Source organism: Oncorhynchus keta, chromosome 7, assembly GCF_023373465.1.
Source record: "Oncorhynchus keta strain PuntledgeMale-10-30-2019 chromosome 7, Oket_V2, whole genome shotgun sequence".
Taxonomy (NCBI): domain Eukaryota; kingdom Metazoa; phylum Chordata; class Actinopteri; order Salmoniformes; family Salmonidae; genus Oncorhynchus; species Oncorhynchus keta.
The window spans coordinates 31,052,042-31,070,066 of NC_068427.1; the positions used below are offsets into that span (position 1 = coordinate 31,052,042).

Consider the following 18,025-nt stretch of genomic DNA (forward strand, 5'->3'; position numbering starts at 1 on the left):
CATACTTAAAACGAGGTCATGGTGGCCTTTCAAGTTGTTTTCTCTAAGATATGAGCAACACAAACGTATTTACTCAAAAGTGGTATTTATTTATCCGGTTTGGAAAAACCTACTGTATATACAGACCTATTTACACATGGAGCAAACACTCATCAGTCAAACAAAACTAAAATTACTTTCTATATAAAGAATATATGGTGTGCTTGATGAACCTTGGCCGGCAAGTGTGAACTCCAGCAAGCAGAAGAAATTAAAAATCTACTCCTGGAGAGATGTTTTAACCAATAGCAGAAACGTTAAGGAGCACTTGGGTTTAAATCTGCAACACATTCTTTCAAAACAAATACATGTATATTCCCTTCAAGGGTACATGTACTTTTCAACACTATTCCCCATTGTCAGTCTCTAAAAATAACAAAATAAACAAATGATGGGGAGCCAGATAGACAATGAAAGGAATACGCCATTGTTATCACCATCAGAGTTACGCAGTATCAGACATTTCCCTGAACTGAATCAGCGTATCCAAATGTGTTCGATGAGGTTGAGATTAGGGCTCTGTGCAGATCAGTCAAGTTCTTCCACACCAATCTCGACAGACCATTTCTTTATGGACCTCGCTTTGTACATGGGGGCATTGTCATGCTGAAACAAGAAAGGGCCTTCCCCAAACTGTTGCCACAAGGTTGGAAGCACAGAATCGTCTAGAATGTCATTGTATCTTGTAGAGTTAAGATTTCCCTTCACTGGAACTAAGGGGCCTAGCCCGAACCATGAAAAACAGTCTCAGACCATTATTCCTCCTCCACCAAACTGTACAGTTGGCACTATTTAGTCGGGCAGGTAGCGTTCTCCTGGCATCCGCCAAATCCAGATCCGCCCGTCGGCCTGCCAGATGGCACAGCATGACACATCACTCCAGAACGTCACTAAGCTCTTTAGTAAGGCCCTTCTACTGACAAAGTTTATCCATGGAGATTGCATAGCTGTGTGCTCGATTGCATACACCTGTCAGCAAAGGGTGTGGCTGAAATAACCAAATCCACTCATTTGAAGGGGTGTCCACATTCAAAAGTATATATAGTGTATTACATTGGGGATGACATAATTTAGTACAAATGTTTCATCAACAAGCTGGGAAAAGAGAGGGTCAGAGTGATCAAACTCTAGCTTTTCGTATAGGTTATGAGTGTGATGGATAGCTGGCTCTACGAGGTACTGGGAGTGTCCAATTCCCAACACACAGTCAGCTGATGATTCAGATATATACACACAGGTAGGCAGGCTGATGGACGGATGGACAGACACACGCACTCAGCCAGTCAGTCCGAGTCGCTGCTGCTGCTGGATGAGTCTGTAGACATAGCTTCTACGTCATCCTCGTTCTCTTTGTTGTGGCCGGGGGGCTCCAGCCCAAAGTCGTTGCCATGGTGCGGGGGGAGCATACCCACTGAGACGTCGGACGATTGCCAGGGGTACTGGGGTGTAAGCACATCTGAGGAGGGAAGGAAGGAAAGAGTATTTGAGCTGCGTGATAGGGATAGTATTATACAGTATAGTCCACAGAATCATATCAAACACACAGACCATAGAAGAAAATAACAGTTGACTTCATTTGTAGAAGAAAGGAACCACACATAAAACAAAAGCATACCCGGCAATCTCCCAGCAGCCAGTGCATCTCCAGGGAGGTGTCCGTTCACGCCATTAGTTGGCAGATTGCTCATGTGACCCAACATTCCACTGCGCATCTCCAGGTCAGTCGGGTAAGGTCTACGTGGATCACCTGTTATAAGGAATGTCATCAAGTCGATTGAAGAGTAATTACTGTAGTATTGTGAATGCTAGTCACTGCTGTGATAGGGAGTATTTGAACCTCAACCACTATCACTACCGAGAGGAAATTCCAGTCTGGAGAGAAGGAACATGCAAGGAAAGGAGGATCTGGGAGAGGTAGTGATGGGAGGGGGAGGTAGTGATGGGTGGGGAGGTAGTGATGGGTGGGGAGGTAGTGATGGGTGGGGAGGGTATCTAAGACTTCAAAACAAAATAAAAAAAGGTCAGAAAGAAGACAAACCTGGTACCCAGTTGAGAGGAGCACACACTGCATTGCTGGCACTAATCCTGTGGGCATATTTGATGATCTCTTCTGAGGAGATGCTCCCTGAAAGACAACAGTTATTTTAGTTTCACATCTATAATCTCTGGTGGTATTTATGTATCAGAAAGCTCTCCAGGTACTCAGACGAATGCTGTGAAAATCAGGCTCACCTTTTCTGGCCTTATCAATAGATTTTAGCTTCTCCTTTGCTTGGTATACAGCAGTCGCCTAGAAGAGAGAAGTTTGGGCAAAAAAGGTTAGGTTGAATCAAAGCCATAAACAATGTGCTGTTGGGTTCCAATTTAGTAAAGGAAACACATTCTATACTCTTTGGGATTTATTATCATTCTCCAGCGCCACTATTCTCACCAGTATATGTTCAGCCTCCTTCAGCTGTTTCTGGAGCTGCTGGATGTCGCAGTCTCTCTTCTCCACCTCCTTCTCCAGGACCTGCATCTCTTGGTGCACCTTGCCCTGCTCCTGTGCCACCCTCATCAGCTCCTGGAACTCTCTGTCTCGCTGCACCAGCAGCTCCAGGATCTACGCACAGCAAAAAACGTGCATTCAGACTTCTGACCGACTGCACATTGTAAACTACTATTGACACAAAGTTGTGTGGAGAAAAGCACTCTCAAACCTATTTCACAAAATGCAAACTAAATCTGAGTGGTATGTTCAGTTATGGTGCACATCTTATAATTCTTTGAATAGCTTGGATTGCAGATATTGTTGCTACATTTAAATATAGTTTTAGGTTGAATCAGGTGCCTGTTACCTGGGTGTCCTCGCCTCCTTGGGGGAGTTTTTGGCTCCTTGACAGTGCAAGCATCTCTATCAATTCCCTGAAATACGAGTAACATTGGGTTTTATACACTGCTCAAAAAAATAAAGGGAACACTTAAACAACACAATGTAACTCCAAGTCATTCACAGTTCTGTGAAATCAAACTGTCCACTGAGGAAGCAACACTGATTGACAATACATTTCACATGCTGTTGTGCAAATGGAATAGACAACAGGTGGAAATTATAGGCAATTAGCAAGACAACCCCAATAAAGGAGTGGTTCTGCAGGTGGTGACCACAGACCACTTCTCAGTTCCTATGCTTCCTGGCTGATGTTTTGGTCACTTTTGAATGCTGGTGGTGCGTTCACTCTAGTGGTAGCATGAGATGGAGTCTACAACCCACACAAGTGGCTCAGGTAGTGCAGCTCATCCAGGATGGCAAATCAATGCGAGCTGTGGCAAGAAGGTTTGCTGTGTCTGTCAGCGTAGTGTCCAGAGCATGGAGGCGCTACCAGGAGACAGGCCAGTACATCAGGAGACGTGGAGGAGGCCGTAGGAGGGCAACAACCCAGCAGCAGGACCGCTACCTCCGCCTTTGTGCAAGGAGGAGCAGGAGGAACACTGCCAGAGCCCTGCAAAATGACCTCTAGCAGGCTACAAATGTGCATGTGTCTGCTCAAACGGTCAGAAACAGACTCCATGAGGGTGGTATGAGGGCCCGACGTCCACAGGTGGGGGTTGTGCTTACAGCCCAACACCGTGCAGGACGTTTGGCATTTGCCAGAGAACACCAAGATTGGCAAATTCACCACTGGCGCCCTGTGCTCTTCACAGATGAAAGCAGGTTCACATTGAGCACATGTGACAGACATGATAGAGTCTGGAGACACGCGTTCTGCTGCATGCAACATCCTCCAGCATGACCGGTTTGGCGGTGGGTCAGTCATGGTGTGGGGTGGCCTTTCTTTGGGGGGGCCGCACAGCTTGTGAGACCATATGCTGGTGCGGTTGGCCCTGGTTTCCTCCTAATGCAAGACAATGTTAGACCTCATGTGGCTGGAGTGTGTCAGCAGTTCCTGCAAGAGGAAGGCATTGATGCTATGGAATGGCCCGCCCGTTCCCCAAACCTGAATCCACTTGAGCACATCTGGGACATCATGGCTTGCTCCATCCACCAACGTCCAGGTCTGGGAGGAGACCATCCGCCACCTCATCAGGAGCATGCCCAGGCGTTGTAGGGAGGTCATACAGGCACGCGGAGGCCACACACACACTACTAAGCCTCATTTTGACTTGTTTTAAGGACATTACATCAAAGTTGGATCAGCCTGTAGTGTGGTTTTCCACTTTAATTTTGAGTGTGATGCCAAATCCAGACCTCCATGGGTTGATACATTTGATTTCCATTGATAATTTGTGTGATTTTGTTGTCAGCACATTCAACACATTCAGATCTAGGATGTGTTATTTTAGTGATCCCTTTATTTTTTGAGCAGTGTATATAACACAATCCATGGCTGACGTTATAGCCTATACAACAGTAGTTCACAACATTTTTCGGTTACTGTACCACCAACTGAATTGTGCTTTGCCTGGAGTACACCTAATGTACCCCCTCATGTGCATTTAACCAGTAACCCTATGATCTCATGAGTCTTCTCAAGTACCCCTTGGGTCCCAGTACCCCTGGTTGGGAACCACTGGCCTAGCAGTAACATTACACTCAGAACACGAAACGTAGGCATTGTTGAATAAACTACAAACTAGATCATTTGAATGGCTGTTCAGGAAACAATTATTCCGGTGAGAAAATAACACATTCGTACCTGGATAACACTTCTAAATCGTCCAGTACCGATAATAACCGCTCTTTCGTAGATTTATCAGTCACCGCCATTATTGTTTCCACGCCACTGCGCAGAACAGGAACTAGAGCTGATTTTTTTTTGTGTGGAAATAAAGTGTGCTAGCGACGTCTGTTGGAAAGGAGTGAAAAGGCATTCTGTTGGCGAAGTCACTGAGGCAAAAATAGAAAGAGGCGGAGCCACATCTATACAGAAGAAAATAGTATTCTCTGGAAGTTAGGTGCTCGGCGCTCAGCTGTTGAGTTGAGGAGAATATTTGGTTGAGTCGGGCAGCACGAGCTGTGTGTGTTTATCTGCGCGGTCGTAGGAGTCAGCTACAGCAGCAAGATTCCAAAGAACTTCGACGTGCTAAACACACTCGCTCTGTTATTTTAAAATCAACCAGTGCAAATTTCACGATGGTGAAGGTATCCTTTAATTCGGCCCTCGGGCAGAAAGACATGAAAAAGGACAGCGAAACCCTAATTCCCGAGGACAAGGTGAGTAATTACAACTGCGAATAGTCATCAAGGATTTTGTTATTGACTGTACGTTTGTTTATGTGTAACTGTGTTTTTGTCGCACTGCTTTGCTTTATCTTGGCCAGGTCACAGTTGTAAATGAGATGTTGTTCTCAACTGGTCTACCTGGTTAAATAAAGGTGAACAAATAAATAATAATAAGTACGTTAACTTTGGTTATCTAACGGCAGAAAACATTGTCACAGTTGAACAGACACAGATGGCAAAATTAAGACGTCAATCCCCTAGTTAGCTCTTTTAGCCAGATCAGAGATTAGCCAATACATTATATATAGCTAGCTAATTACCGAAATTAGATACATTTGAACTAAGCGAAAGTAATATTTGGCCAAATGTGTCTAAATTTAACATTTAGGTCTGAGACTTGCTTAATCAGCTCTCAACAATTCACTGACCACCATTATCTAACGTGAAATTATAGCCTACAGGGGCTGCCAGTTACTGCTTTCTTTCTCCTTTGCAAATGGCAGGCTGAATGTCAATTTAATGTTTTGAGTTTTGGAGATCAGCTGGAACTTGTTTGTCACTTGAAGCCAGCACTTGTTCTGTCCCCGCTGCTTACATTGATACACCATCAACTGTTCTTTCTCATTCCAAGAACAGCAGTAGCGTTTTGATAAGGGTTATCAACACTGAATTGTCATCATTCTGTTGTTTGTCAGTGTTGGTTGGACCAAGAAATGGACAGACACAACATTCATTTCTAAGAACGGTATGATGCCAGGTATTTTGAAATAATCTAAAATAAGAAACTTTATCCCCAGGGGGGAAATTTATATTGTACATTAACAACATCTTAAAAATACATGAATAAATATGGTATATGAAATATGCAGTACAGACGCCTACATGACACAATGCATATGCTTACAACTGATAAGAAGAGTAGGAGTGTGAGACAGCACTCATATGATGTCTGCTCACTTATCATCAAATCCATGCCAATTGGGCAGGTTGCCTCTGAGAAGATGATGTGAAGTGGCAGGCGAGTCTGCATTGCAAATAACTCCATCTGTCTCCGCTCGCTGACTCATACCATTCAATACATTTTTCAGTACACAGTTCTGTCTTCTATCCTTCCACCCATTAAGATTCTCACAGCCTAGACTGTTTCCCCTTGAGGAAATTTGTCTTGGGTCTCCCAACAAGCCCAGCGTTGTATTACATTTATCACAACACAAAACAATACAGGGTTACATACAGTCAATATGGATAATGGAACTACCATGCATTGGTCAAATCTAGCTTTATTTATACAGCACATTTCAGACAATATGCTTTACAGGAAAGCATCTTCAGGTTCTCCGGCAGGCTATTCCAGAGGCTGGGGGCATAATCACTGAGGGACCTACTAGGTAGATACCATTAAAGCATGTCTGACATGTATTTTGGTGCACAATTGTGGGTTGATTTTAAAAACCAATAGAAGAATCTTAAAATGTATTCTAAATCTCACAGGCAGCCAGTGCAGACCTTAAAACTGGTGTAATGTGTGCTCTCCATCTTGGTCATTACGTGTGCTGCAGCATTCTGTATGTTTTGCAGTTGACAAATTTAGTTCAGAATTTAAATCAGGTTTTTTACCTGGTGTTTTATCTTTATTGCCTGTGAATTTAAATGTGCGGCTAGATTCTCTCTGTGCTTTGGCTCTGACAATAAGTACCTCGGTCTTGTCTTGATTTAGCTGGAGGAAGTTGTGAGTCATCAAAGTATTTTAATCACTTATGTAGTCTAATAATTGATTTGTGGAGGTAAAATCCTCTGGTGGCACAAATGTAAAGTTGTGTATCTTGCTGTGCTTTCTGATAATGCTGTCAAGGGGATATATATATATATCTCACACACAGTTGAAGTCGGAAGTTTACATACACCTTAGCAAAATACATTTAAACTCAGTTTTTCACAATTCCTGACATTTAACCCTAGTACAAATGCCCTGTCTTAGGTCAGTTAGTAACACCACTTTATTTTAGGAATGTAAAATGTCAGAATAATAGTAGAGAATTATTTATTTAAGCTTTTAATTTCTTTCATCACATTCCCAGTGGGTCAGAAGTTTACATACACTCAATTAGTATTTGGTACGATTGCCTTTAAATTGTTTAACTTGGATCAAACGGAGTGTGGTGTCAGGAAAATAACCTCACGTTCAATGTCAACAAAACAAAGGAGATGATCGTGGACTTCAGGAAACAGCAGAGGGAGCACCCCCCTATCCACATTGACGGGACAGTAGTGGAGAAGGTGGGAAGTTTTAAGTTCCTCGGCGTACACATCACGGACAAACTGAAATGGTCCACCCACACAGACAGTGTGGTGAAGAAGGCGCAACGGCACCTCTTCAACTTCAGGAGGCTGAAGAAATTTGGCTTGTCACCAAAAACCACTCACAAACTTTTACAGATGCACAATCGAGAACATCCTGTCGGGCTGTTTCACCGCCTGGTACGGCAACTGCTCTGCCCACAACTGCAAGGCTCTCCAGAGGGTAGTTAGGCCTGCACAACGCCGGGGGCAAACTACCTGCCCTCCATGACACCTACACCACCCGATGTCACAGGAAGGCCAAAAAGAACATCAAGGACAACAACCACCTGAGCCACTGCCTGTTCACCCCGCTATCATCCAGAAGGCGAGGTCAGTACAGGTGCATCAAAGCAGGGATCATGAGACTGAAGCTGTTTTTCAATTTAAGGCCATCAGACTGTTAAACAGCCATCACTAACATTAAGTGGCTGCTGTCAACATACTGACTCAAATCTCTAGCCACTTTAATCATTCAAAATTGGATGTAATAAATGTATAACTAGTCACTTTAAACAATGCCACTTTGTATAATGTTTACATACCCTACATTAACTCATCTCATATGTATATATACTGTACTCTATACCATCTACTGGATCTTGCCTATGCCGTTCAGCCATCGCTCATCCATATATTTATATGTACATATTCATATTAATTCCTTTACACTGGTGTGTGTATATGGTAGTTGTTGTGAAATTGTTAGATTACTTGTTAGATATTACTGTGTGGTCGGAACTAGAAACACAAGCATTTCGCTACACTCGCATTAACATTGCTAACCAAGTCGCTCTGGATAAGAGCGTCTGCTAAATGACTTAAATGTAAATGTATGTGTATGTGACCAATAAGATTTGACTGTTTCGGGTAGCCTTCCACAAGCTCCCCAAAATAAGTTGGGTGAATTTTGGCCCATTCCTCCTGACCGAGCCGGTGTAACTGAGTCAGGTTTGTAGGCTTCCTTGCTCGCACACGCTTTTTCAGTTCTGCCCACAAATTTTATATGGGATTGAGGTCAGGGCTTTGTGATGGCCACTCCTATACCTTGACTTTGTTGTCCTTAAGACATTTTACCACAACTTTGGAAGTATGCTTGGGGTCATTGTCTATTCGGGAAGACCCATTTGTGACCAAGCTTAAACTTCCTGACTGATGTCTTGATGTTGCTTCAATATATCCACATAATTTTACTTCCTCATGATGCCATCTATTTTGTGAAATGCACCAGTCCCTCCTGCAGCAAAAGCACCCCCACAATATGATTCTGCCGCCCCCGCACTTCGCGGTTGGGATGGTGTTCTTCGACTTGCAAGCCTCCCCCTTTTCCTCCAAACATTACCATGGTCATTATGGCCAAACAGTTCTATTTTTGTTTCATCAGACCAGAAGACATTTCTCCAAAAAGTATGATCTTTGTCACCATGTGCAGTTGCAAACTGTAGTCTGGCTTTTTTATGGCAGTTTTGGAGCAGTGGCTTCTTCCTTACTGAGCGGCATTTCAGGATATGTTGATATAGGACTAATTTTACTGTGGATATAAATACTTTTGTGCCTGTTTCCTCCAGCATCTTCACAAGGTCCTTTGCTGTTCTGGGATATATTTGCACTTTTTGCTACAAAGTATGTTCATCTTTAGGAGACAAAACACGTCTTATTCCTGAGGCATGAAGGCTGCGTGGTCCCATGGTGTTTATACTTGTGTACTATTGTTTGTACGGATGAACGCGGTACCTTCAGGTGTTTGGAAATTGCTCCCAAGGATGAACCAGATTTGTGGAGGTCTACACATTTTTTTGTGAGGTCTTGGCTGATTTCTTTTGATTTTCCCATGATGTCAAGCAAAGATGCACTGAGATTGAAGGTAGGCCTTGAAATGCATCCACAGGTACACCTCCAATTGACTCAAATGATGTCAATTACCCTATCAGAAGCTTCTAAAGCCATGACATAATTTTCTGGAATTTTCCAAGCTTTTTAAAGGCGCATTCAACTTGGTGTATGTATACTTCTGACTCACTGGAATTGTGATGCAGTGAAATAATCTGTCTGTAAACAATTGTTGAAAAATTACTTGTGTCATGTAGAGGTCGACCGATTTTATGATTTTTTTTTTCATCACCGATACCATTTATCGGTCCTCCTATCAAACACCTTTTGGAGGAGCAAAAAAAGCTGATACTGATTAATTGGCCAATTTTGTTTTTATTTAAAAAAAAAATATATATATATATATATATATATATGGGGCAAAAAAGTATTTAGTCAGCCACCAATTGTGCAAGTTCTCCCACTTAAAAAGGTGAGAGACCTGTAATTTTCATCATAGGTACACTTCACCTATGACAGACAAAATGAGAAAAAAAAATCCAGAAAATAACATTAGGATTTTTTTACTTATTTATTTGCAAATTATGGTGGAAAATAAGTATTTGGTCAATAACAAAAGTTTATCTCAATACTTTGTTATATACCCTTTGTTGGCAATGACGGAGGTCAAACGATTTCTGTAAGTCTTCACAAGGTTTTCACACACTGTTGCTGGTATTTTGGCCCATTCCTCCATGCAGATCCCCTCTAGAGCAGTGATGTTTTGGGGCTGTTGCTGGGCAAGTGTAAAGGAATGAATGAGAATATGTACATGGCCGAACGGCATAGGCAAGATGTAGTAGATGGTATAGAGTACAGTATTTACATACGAGGTGAGTAATGTAGGGTATGTAAACATATAAAGTGGCATTGTTTAAAGTGGCTTGTGATACATTTATTGCATAAAGTTTTCCATCTTAAAGTGGCTAGAGTTGAGTCAGTATGTTGGCAGCAGCCACTCAATGTTAGTGATGGCTGTTTAGCAGTCTGATGGCCTTGAGGTAGAAGCTGTTTTTCAGTCTCTCGGTCCTAGCTTTGATGCACCTGCACTCACCTCGCCTTCTGGATGATAGCAGGGTAAACAGGCATTGGCTCGGGTGGTTGTTGTCCTTGATGATCTTTTTGGCCTTCCTGTGACATCGGGTGGTGTAGGTGTCCTGGAGGGCAGGTAGTTTGCGTTGTGCAGACCTCACTACCCTCTGAAGAGCCTCACGGTTATGGGCAGAGCAGTTGCTGTACCAGGCGGTGATACAGCCCGACAGGATGCTCTCGATAGTGCATCTGTAAAAGTTTGAGTGTGTTTGGTGACAGGCCAAATTTCTTCAGCCTCCAGAGGTTAAAGAGGCGCTGCTGCGCCTTCTTCACCATGCTGTCTGTGTGAGTCGACCATTCCAGTTTGTCCGTAATGTGTACGCCGAGAAACTTAACTTCCCACCTTCTCCACTACTGTCCCGTCAACGTGGATAGGGGGGTGCTCCCTCTGCTGTTTCCTGAAGTCCACGATCATCTCCTTTGTTTTGTTGATGTTGAGTGTGAGGTTATTTTCCTGACACCACACTCAGAGGGCCCTCCCCTCCTCCCTGTAGGCCGTCTCGTCGTTGTTGGTAATCAAGCCTACCACTGTAGTGTCGTCTGCAAACTCTATGATTGAGTTGGAGGTGTGCGTGGCCACGCAGTCGTGGGTGAACAGGGTGTACAGGAGAGGGCTCAGAACGCACCTCTGTGGGGCCCCAGTGTTGAGGGTCAGCGGGGTGGAGATGTTGTTACCTACCCTCACCATCTGGTGGTGGCCCGTCAGGAGGTCCAGGACCCACTTGCACAGGGCGGGGTCGAGACCCAGGGTTTCGAGCTTATTGACGAGTTTGGAGGGTACTATGGTGTTAACAGCATGAACAGCATTCTTACATAGGTATTCCTCTTGTCCAGATGGGTTAGGGCAGTGCGATTGTGTAATCTGTGGACCTATTGGAGTGGGTTTAGTGTGTCAGGTAGGGTGGAGGTGATATGGTCCTTGACTAGTCTCTAAAAACACTTCATGATGATAGAAGTGAGTGCTACGGGGCGGTAGTCATTTAGCTCAGTTACCTTAGCTTTTTTGGGAACAGGAACAATGGTGGCCCACTTGAAGCATGTGGGAACAGCAGACTGGTATAGGGATTGATTGAATATGCCCGTAAACACACCAGCCAGCTGGTCCTCGCATGCTCTAAGGACGCGGCTGGGGATGCCGTCTGGGCCTGCGGCCTTGCGAGGGTTAACATGTTTAAATGTTTTACTCATGTTGGCTGCAGTGAAGGAGAGCCCGCAGGTTTTGGTAGCGGGCCTTGTCAGTGGCACTGTATTGTCCTCATGCAAGCAAAGAAGTTGTTTAGTTTGTCTGTGAGCAAGACATCGTGGTCTGCGATGGGGCTGGTTTTTCTTTTGTACTCCGTGATTGACTGGAGACCCTGCCACATACCTCTCGTGTCTGAGCCGTTGAATTGCGACTCTACTTTGTCTCTATAGTGATGCTTATTTTGTTTGATTGCCTTGCATAGGGAATAGCTACACTGTTTGTATTTGGTCATGTTTCCGGTCACCTTGCCCTGATTAAAGGCAGTGGTTCACGCTTTAAGTTTTGCGCGAATGCTGCGGTTTCTGGTTGGGGAATGTTTTAATAGACGCTGTGGGTACAACCTCACCGACGCTCTTGCTAATAAACTCGCTCAGCGTTTTCATCAATGTTGTTGTTCGACGCTATGCGGAACATATCCCAGTCCACGTGATCGAAGCAATCTTGAAGTGTGGAATCCGATTGGTGAGACCAGCGTTGAACATTCCTGAGCTCGGGTGCTTCCTGTTTTAGTTTTTGTCTATAGGCTGAGAGCAACAAAATGTAGTCGTGGTCAGCTTTAACGAAAGGAGGGTGGAGGAGGGCCTTATATGCGTCGCGGAAGTTAGAATAACAATGATCTAGGGTTTTGCCAGCCCGGGTCGCGCAATCGATATGCTGATATAATTTAGGGAGCCTTGTTTTCAGATTAGTCTTGATATTTAGGACTTGACCATAGAGGCCGACCCTCCTCTCCAGTCTGTCCAGAAGGACATCATGGTCAACAGTGTCAAATGCTCCACTATATCCAAGAGTACAAAGACCGAGAGCTGTTTGGCATCTGTGTTGGCTCTAAGATCATTTACCGATAAGGCTGTCTCTGTGCTGTGGTGGGCACAAAAAAACAGATTGGAATAAAATCTGTGGTACCTTCAGAGGTAAGATAGCGTTTCTTAATAATGTGTTCAGTAATACCCTGTGCTATGGGCTACAAGCTAGTAAAAAAACACAGTGGTGATCAGATAAAGCAACATCAACAATAGAGGATATGTCAGTAGAAAGCCCCTTGGTAATAACCACATCCAGAGTATGGCTGCGGTTATGGGTGGGCCCAGTAACATGTTGGATAAGGTCCATAGAGCTCAAAAGATTCCTAAATTCAATGTCCTTGGAGTCAGTCTCTTTGTAAACATGAATATTAAAATCCATGTAATTGTTTACAAAAGTTCAAACTGGAGAGAAAGTGGTCAACTCACTTGCCACTGTAGGTATTAAAGGGTGTCAACTGAATTGATGATGACCTCAGCAGCTACTATTTGACCTACCACCCTAACTTTCTCATATAGGTGGGATATTCCACCAACCTCAGTGAGTTTCAGTGGTTTTCCACTAGAAATGTGTAATTGGACCTCTTTATCTTGACCACAAACTGTACAGAGATAGGCTTTTGATTTTAATCTTCCCACACATTCTTAGCCTCTGACCTTATAGTAATTTTGTCTGTCTGTATAATCACAGTTATGTTCTTCCTCCCTGGTTTGAAGTGGCCTTTAACAAATGCATTTTTCTCCTCTGCAGGGGGATTTCTGTAGCTTTGCCTAGTGGTTCCACATGCTATAATTATTTTATATTAACATCTTCAGACTTTATTCACTTGAGTAACAAGATGAATAAGACCTATCATTACAGTATGCTTGCTCCTTTGAACCTTTTGGGGTAATTATTTTGGTAACTATCTTGTTTTCTTTGGTAAGTCAGCGTTTTCATGCTGGCCAAATGTTTACATCAATAAGTTTTGCGTTTTGAGGCAAAGCAAGAGGACCAGAGTAGCCTTCTCTTGGACCCAATAGGCAACATTCATCCAGGATTGTTCCTTGAGGCATTTAGGCATAGGCTCCATTCCAAATAGCCAACATTTCTTGGGCTTCGTAGATGGGCTGGCTGACAATGGCACGAAAAGGATGTGCACGCATCGGTGGCCAGGAAGGCGTGTGCATTATGATTCTGAATGGTCAGATAGCTAGTAACAATGACAAGAAGCTGCCATGTGAGGAATCATAGGTGGCTTGTTTCTGCTCTAGAATCTTATTGTTTCTAATAATTAGCTGGTTGATAAGCCGAATCAGGTTAGTTACAACTGGGGAGCGGAAACCTTCAGGAGGGTAGATCTCCATGAACAGGGTTGGAGACTCCTGGTCTAATCCAACCCTGTCTGTTTTGCCCCATAGTTGTGTTTTTGTTTCTAAATAACCAACCACTTCCCAGTAGGCAAGATAATGCTTCGCTGGCTGGGAAAGCAGTCTCGGGGAATGTGAAGGTCAGTGGCAGTAGCTCATCAGATGGCGTGAGAGATGGACAGTGGGAGGGTCGGCTCTTGTTCACACTCTGCCTGATTAACAGGCGCAGAGTGATTGGCAGCGGGCAGGAGACAGGGCAGCTGCACATGCCTTGTGTGTATCAGGGGTTCTGCCAAGAGCAAGCCAGAGTGCTCCTCTGCAACCACTTAACAGTTCACTAATATTGTGTAAATATTGCCCAACTTCATAATTATACAGACACTCTCTAACAACACAGAGGCACCCTAGAATATGGTAATATTATAGGGCCCTATAAAATCTGCGATGCAGATGGACACGGAATCAAGACATTGAAACGGAATTCAACAATATAAAAAATGTATTAAATTTATGACATCAACTAACTCCATTGAACTTAGTAGAAAATTCCTTAATTTTCCTGAGATTATCATATGACATGAACAAAATACATCAATGATGCCCCTGTCTGTGTGCACATTTGTTTACCACTTTGTGTAGCTGTTAGTGATGATGCTAATGTAATGACGACCGCCTTCTGGTAAATGGAAAGGCTTTCCCAAAAATCTTTTCAATTAAATATGATCTACAAAGTAGCCTATGCCTACCTGGCAGAATGATCTCATGATTATTTGCATCAATCCAGTGGTCATTTGTTTTGCAAACACTGCAATCACATGAGTGCTACAGAAACCCCGCTAACCAAATAAAGGTCTCTGGCTGGTGCCCAGTTGAGTAAAAGGGTAACTACACCCAAAATTCAAAATGTTTCCAAGACCTCAAAAGTGGTCTCCTGCTGTTTCTGGCATTGCTGTGGTCTTAGAAAAACAACAAAATGTAATATTCTATTAAATGTGATTTGTAGAGCAATAACCTTAAACAGAAAACTTTTAATAGTACATGGAGAAAACCGAATTTGTGAAAAAAATAAAGCCGATTTTAAGAAAATAAATTAAATTTTAAACGTTTTGTTTAAAAAAAAAAAATTATAGGTACTAGCCACGTTCTAAACAAAAAAACAGGCGGCCCAGCGAGCGCACATCAGCAGGTCTAGGAGACAGAGTTGATGGCAGATCCCCATGGTGTATGCATGACCTCTACTAGGCAACTTTCAAGGGGATGTCTATCTGGTCGGCTTGTTTGAACACAGAAGCCGATCTGATGTTGAGTTAACACCTCAATCTTTTCCTGTCAGCCAGTGTTTCCTCTATATTCACTTAGCAGCGGTGGCCCAAATTGTTGCCATGGCTCCAAAAAAATATGATAGCATTTTTTAAAATATATTTTCTATTTCTGCCGAGATGCGCTTTTTAAAGGGATAGTGCAAGACGTTGGCAATTAAGCTCTTTTTCTACTTACCCACAGTCCAATGAACTGCATACAGTTTGAAGGAAGTTTGTAACTACTGTTAGCGCAATGTCTGGAAGTCTATGGGGACAGCTACCCTTTCCACTGCTGCTTAAAAAAACCTAGGGGAAACGCTGTATCAGCTACTAAGTTAGTTGTTATTAGACTGCTGTGGCAGCGTGTCTGTACATCAATGTGAACTGTAGCATGGAAATAAAGGATGGGGCATGCAAATGTACAGTGGGCTGTTAATGGAAGTTTTGGGCTGTATCAATGCCTGTCTGTAGATGGGAGAGAGATGACTTGTATGGAAATTAATACAAATGAAGGTCAAATAATATTCAGCAGTGCACAGTAGAGGTCGACCGATTATGCTTTTTCAATGCCGATACAGATTTATCGGATGATTAAATAAAAAAATTGTATTTGTAATAATGACAATTACAACAATACTGAATGAAAACTTGTTTTAACTTAATATAATACATCAAGTTCAATTTAGCCTCAAATAAATAATGAAACAGCAAAGTGTTGGAGAAGAAAGTAAAAGTGCAATATGTGCTATGTAAGAAAGCTAACTTTTCAGTTCCTTGCTCAGAACATGAGAACATATGAAAGCTGGTGGTTCCTTTTAACATGTGTCTTCAATATTCCCAGGTAAGAAGTTTTAGGTTGTAGTTATTATAGGACTATTTATCTCTATAACATTTTGTATTTCATATACCTTTGACTATTGGATGTTCTTATAGGCACTTTAGTATTGCCAGTGTAACCGTATAGCTTCTGCCCCTCTCCTTGCCCCTACCTGGGCTCGAACCAGGAACAGATCGTCAACAGCCACCCTCGAAGCAGCGTTACCCATGCAGAGCAATGGGAACAACCGCTCCAAGTCTCAGAGCGAGTGACGTTTGAAACGCTATCAGTACACACCCCGCTAACTAGCTAGCCATTTCACATCGGTTACACCAGCCTAATCTCGGGAGTTGATAGGCTTGAAGTAATAAACAGCTCAATGCTTGAAGCACAGGGAAGAGCTGCTGGCAAACGCACGAAAGTGTTGTTTGAATGAATGCTTGCGAGCCTGCTGCTGCCTACCATCGCTCAGACTGCTCTATCAAATCATAGATTTAATTATAACATAATAATAACACAGAAACACGAGCCTGAGGTCATTAATATGGTCGAATGCGGAAACTATCATCTCGAAAACAAGACGTTTATTCTTTCAGTGAAATACAGAACCGTTCCGTATTTTATCTAACGGGTGGCATCCCTAAGTCTAAATATTCCTGTTACATTGCACAACCTTCAATGTTATGTCATAATTACGTAAAATTCTGTCAAATTAGGCGTCCCAAACTGTTGCATATACACTGTCTCTGCGTGCAATGAACGCAAGAGAAGTGACACAATTTCACCTGTTTAATTTTGCCTGCTAACCTGGACTTATTTTAGCTAAATATGCAGGTTTAAAAATATATACTTCTTCTGTTTTATTGATTTTAAGAAATGCATTGATGTTTATGGTTAGGTACAGTCGTGCAACGATTGTGCTTTTTTCAGAAATGCGCTTTTGATAAATCATCCCCCGTTTGGCGAGGTTGGCTGTCTTTGTTAGGAAAAAATAGTCTTCACATTTCGCAACGAGTCATGTTAGCAGGCAATATTAACTAAATATGCAGGTTTAAAAATATATACTTATGTATTGATTTAAAAAAAGGCATTGATGTTTATGGTTAGGTACACATTGGAGCAACGACAGTCTTTTTTCCGAATACGCACCGCATTGATTATATGCAATGCAGGACACTCTAGGTAAACTAGTAATATCAGTTAATTAGTGATTATGATTGATTGATTGGTTTTTATAAGATAAGTTTAATGCTAGCTAGCAACTTACCTTGGCTTCTTGCTGCATTCGTGTAACAGGCAGTCTCCTCGTGGAGTGCAATGTCATCAGGTGGTATGAGCGTTGGACTAGTAAACTGTAAGGTTGCAAGATTGAATCCCCGAGCTGACAAGGTAAAAATCTGTCATTCTGCCCCTGAACAAGGCAGTTAACCCACCGTTCCTAGGCAGTCATTGAAAATAAGAATCTGTTCTTGACTGACTTGCCTAGTTAAATAAAGGTGTAAAAAAAAAATATACAAAAAATTCGGTGTCCAAAAATACCGATTTATGATTGTTATGAGAACTTGATATCGGCCATTCCAATTAATCGGTCGACCTCTAGTGCACAGACTAGGCCTTGTGTTCTGGCTTATGCATGGGATGCTTTTAGAGTAAAGGCATATCGGACAGTAGAGCTGGCTTGGCTCTGAACTCTTTTCTTCATTTGCCATGCTAACCACTTTGCTGTTTGAGCCCATCTTAAATAAGACCTACTGGCAATGAGTTCACTGCGCATTACTGAGGATATATTCTGGGCATGTTGGGGTGGAGACGGGAGGAGACGAGGATTTAGTTGCCTGTGCATGTTTATTTACATGTGCTTGCTTGTCTGTGTACTGGTTGTTTTTTTATTTTTATCTTACCTATATTTAACGGCCCCTAGGAACAGTGAGTTAACTGCCTTGTTCAGGGGCAGAACGACAGATTTTAACC

At 42.7% G+C, this 18,025-nt stretch overlaps 2 protein-coding genes across 2 annotated transcripts in view; one reads left to right on the plus strand and one right to left on the minus strand.

The window, feature by feature from the left end:
- Nucleotides 1-68: 68 nt before the first annotated feature.
- On the minus strand, nt 69-4,899 carry LOC118386294 (mediator of RNA polymerase II transcription subunit 4-like). The gene is made up of 7 exons (XM_035773937.2): nt 4,716-4,899; nt 2,877-2,943; nt 2,471-2,641; nt 2,272-2,329; nt 2,078-2,164; nt 1,655-1,786; nt 69-1,495 (listed from the first exon to the last, which is right to left on the minus strand). Exons 1-7 carry the CDS (start codon nt 4,784-4,786, stop codon nt 1,323-1,325), a joined length of 759 nt encoding a protein of 252 aa, XP_035629830.1. The 5' UTR covers nt 4,787-4,899; the 3' UTR covers nt 69-1,322.
- Nucleotides 4,900-4,992: 93 nt separating this feature from the next.
- LOC118386293 (integral membrane protein 2B-like) overlaps nt 4,993-18,025 on the plus strand; it is a 31,428-nt gene continuing 18,395 nt past the window's right edge. Inside the window, exon 1 of the mRNA XM_035773936.2 lies at nt 4,993-5,233. Coding sequence (XP_035629829.1) covers nt 5,153-5,233 — 81 coding nt within the window. The 5' untranslated portion in view covers nt 4,993-5,152. The remainder of the gene's footprint in view (nt 5,234-18,025) is intronic.

Bases quoted from the DNA above. Each gene is read 5' to 3' on its own strand.
- LOC118386294 (XM_035773937.2), bottom strand. From the start codon at position 4,786: ATGGCGGTGACTGATAAATCTACGAAAGAGCGGTTATTATCGGTACTG. The intron at 2,642-2,876 runs GTAACAGGCACC...TGCTGTGCGTAG, and splicing joins AAGGAGGCGAGGACACCCAG to ATCCTGGAGCTGCTGGTGCA. The intron at 1,496-1,654 runs GTATGCTTTTGT...TTCCCTCCTCAG, and splicing joins GGCTGCTGGGAGATTGCCGG to ATGTGCTTACACCCCAGTAC.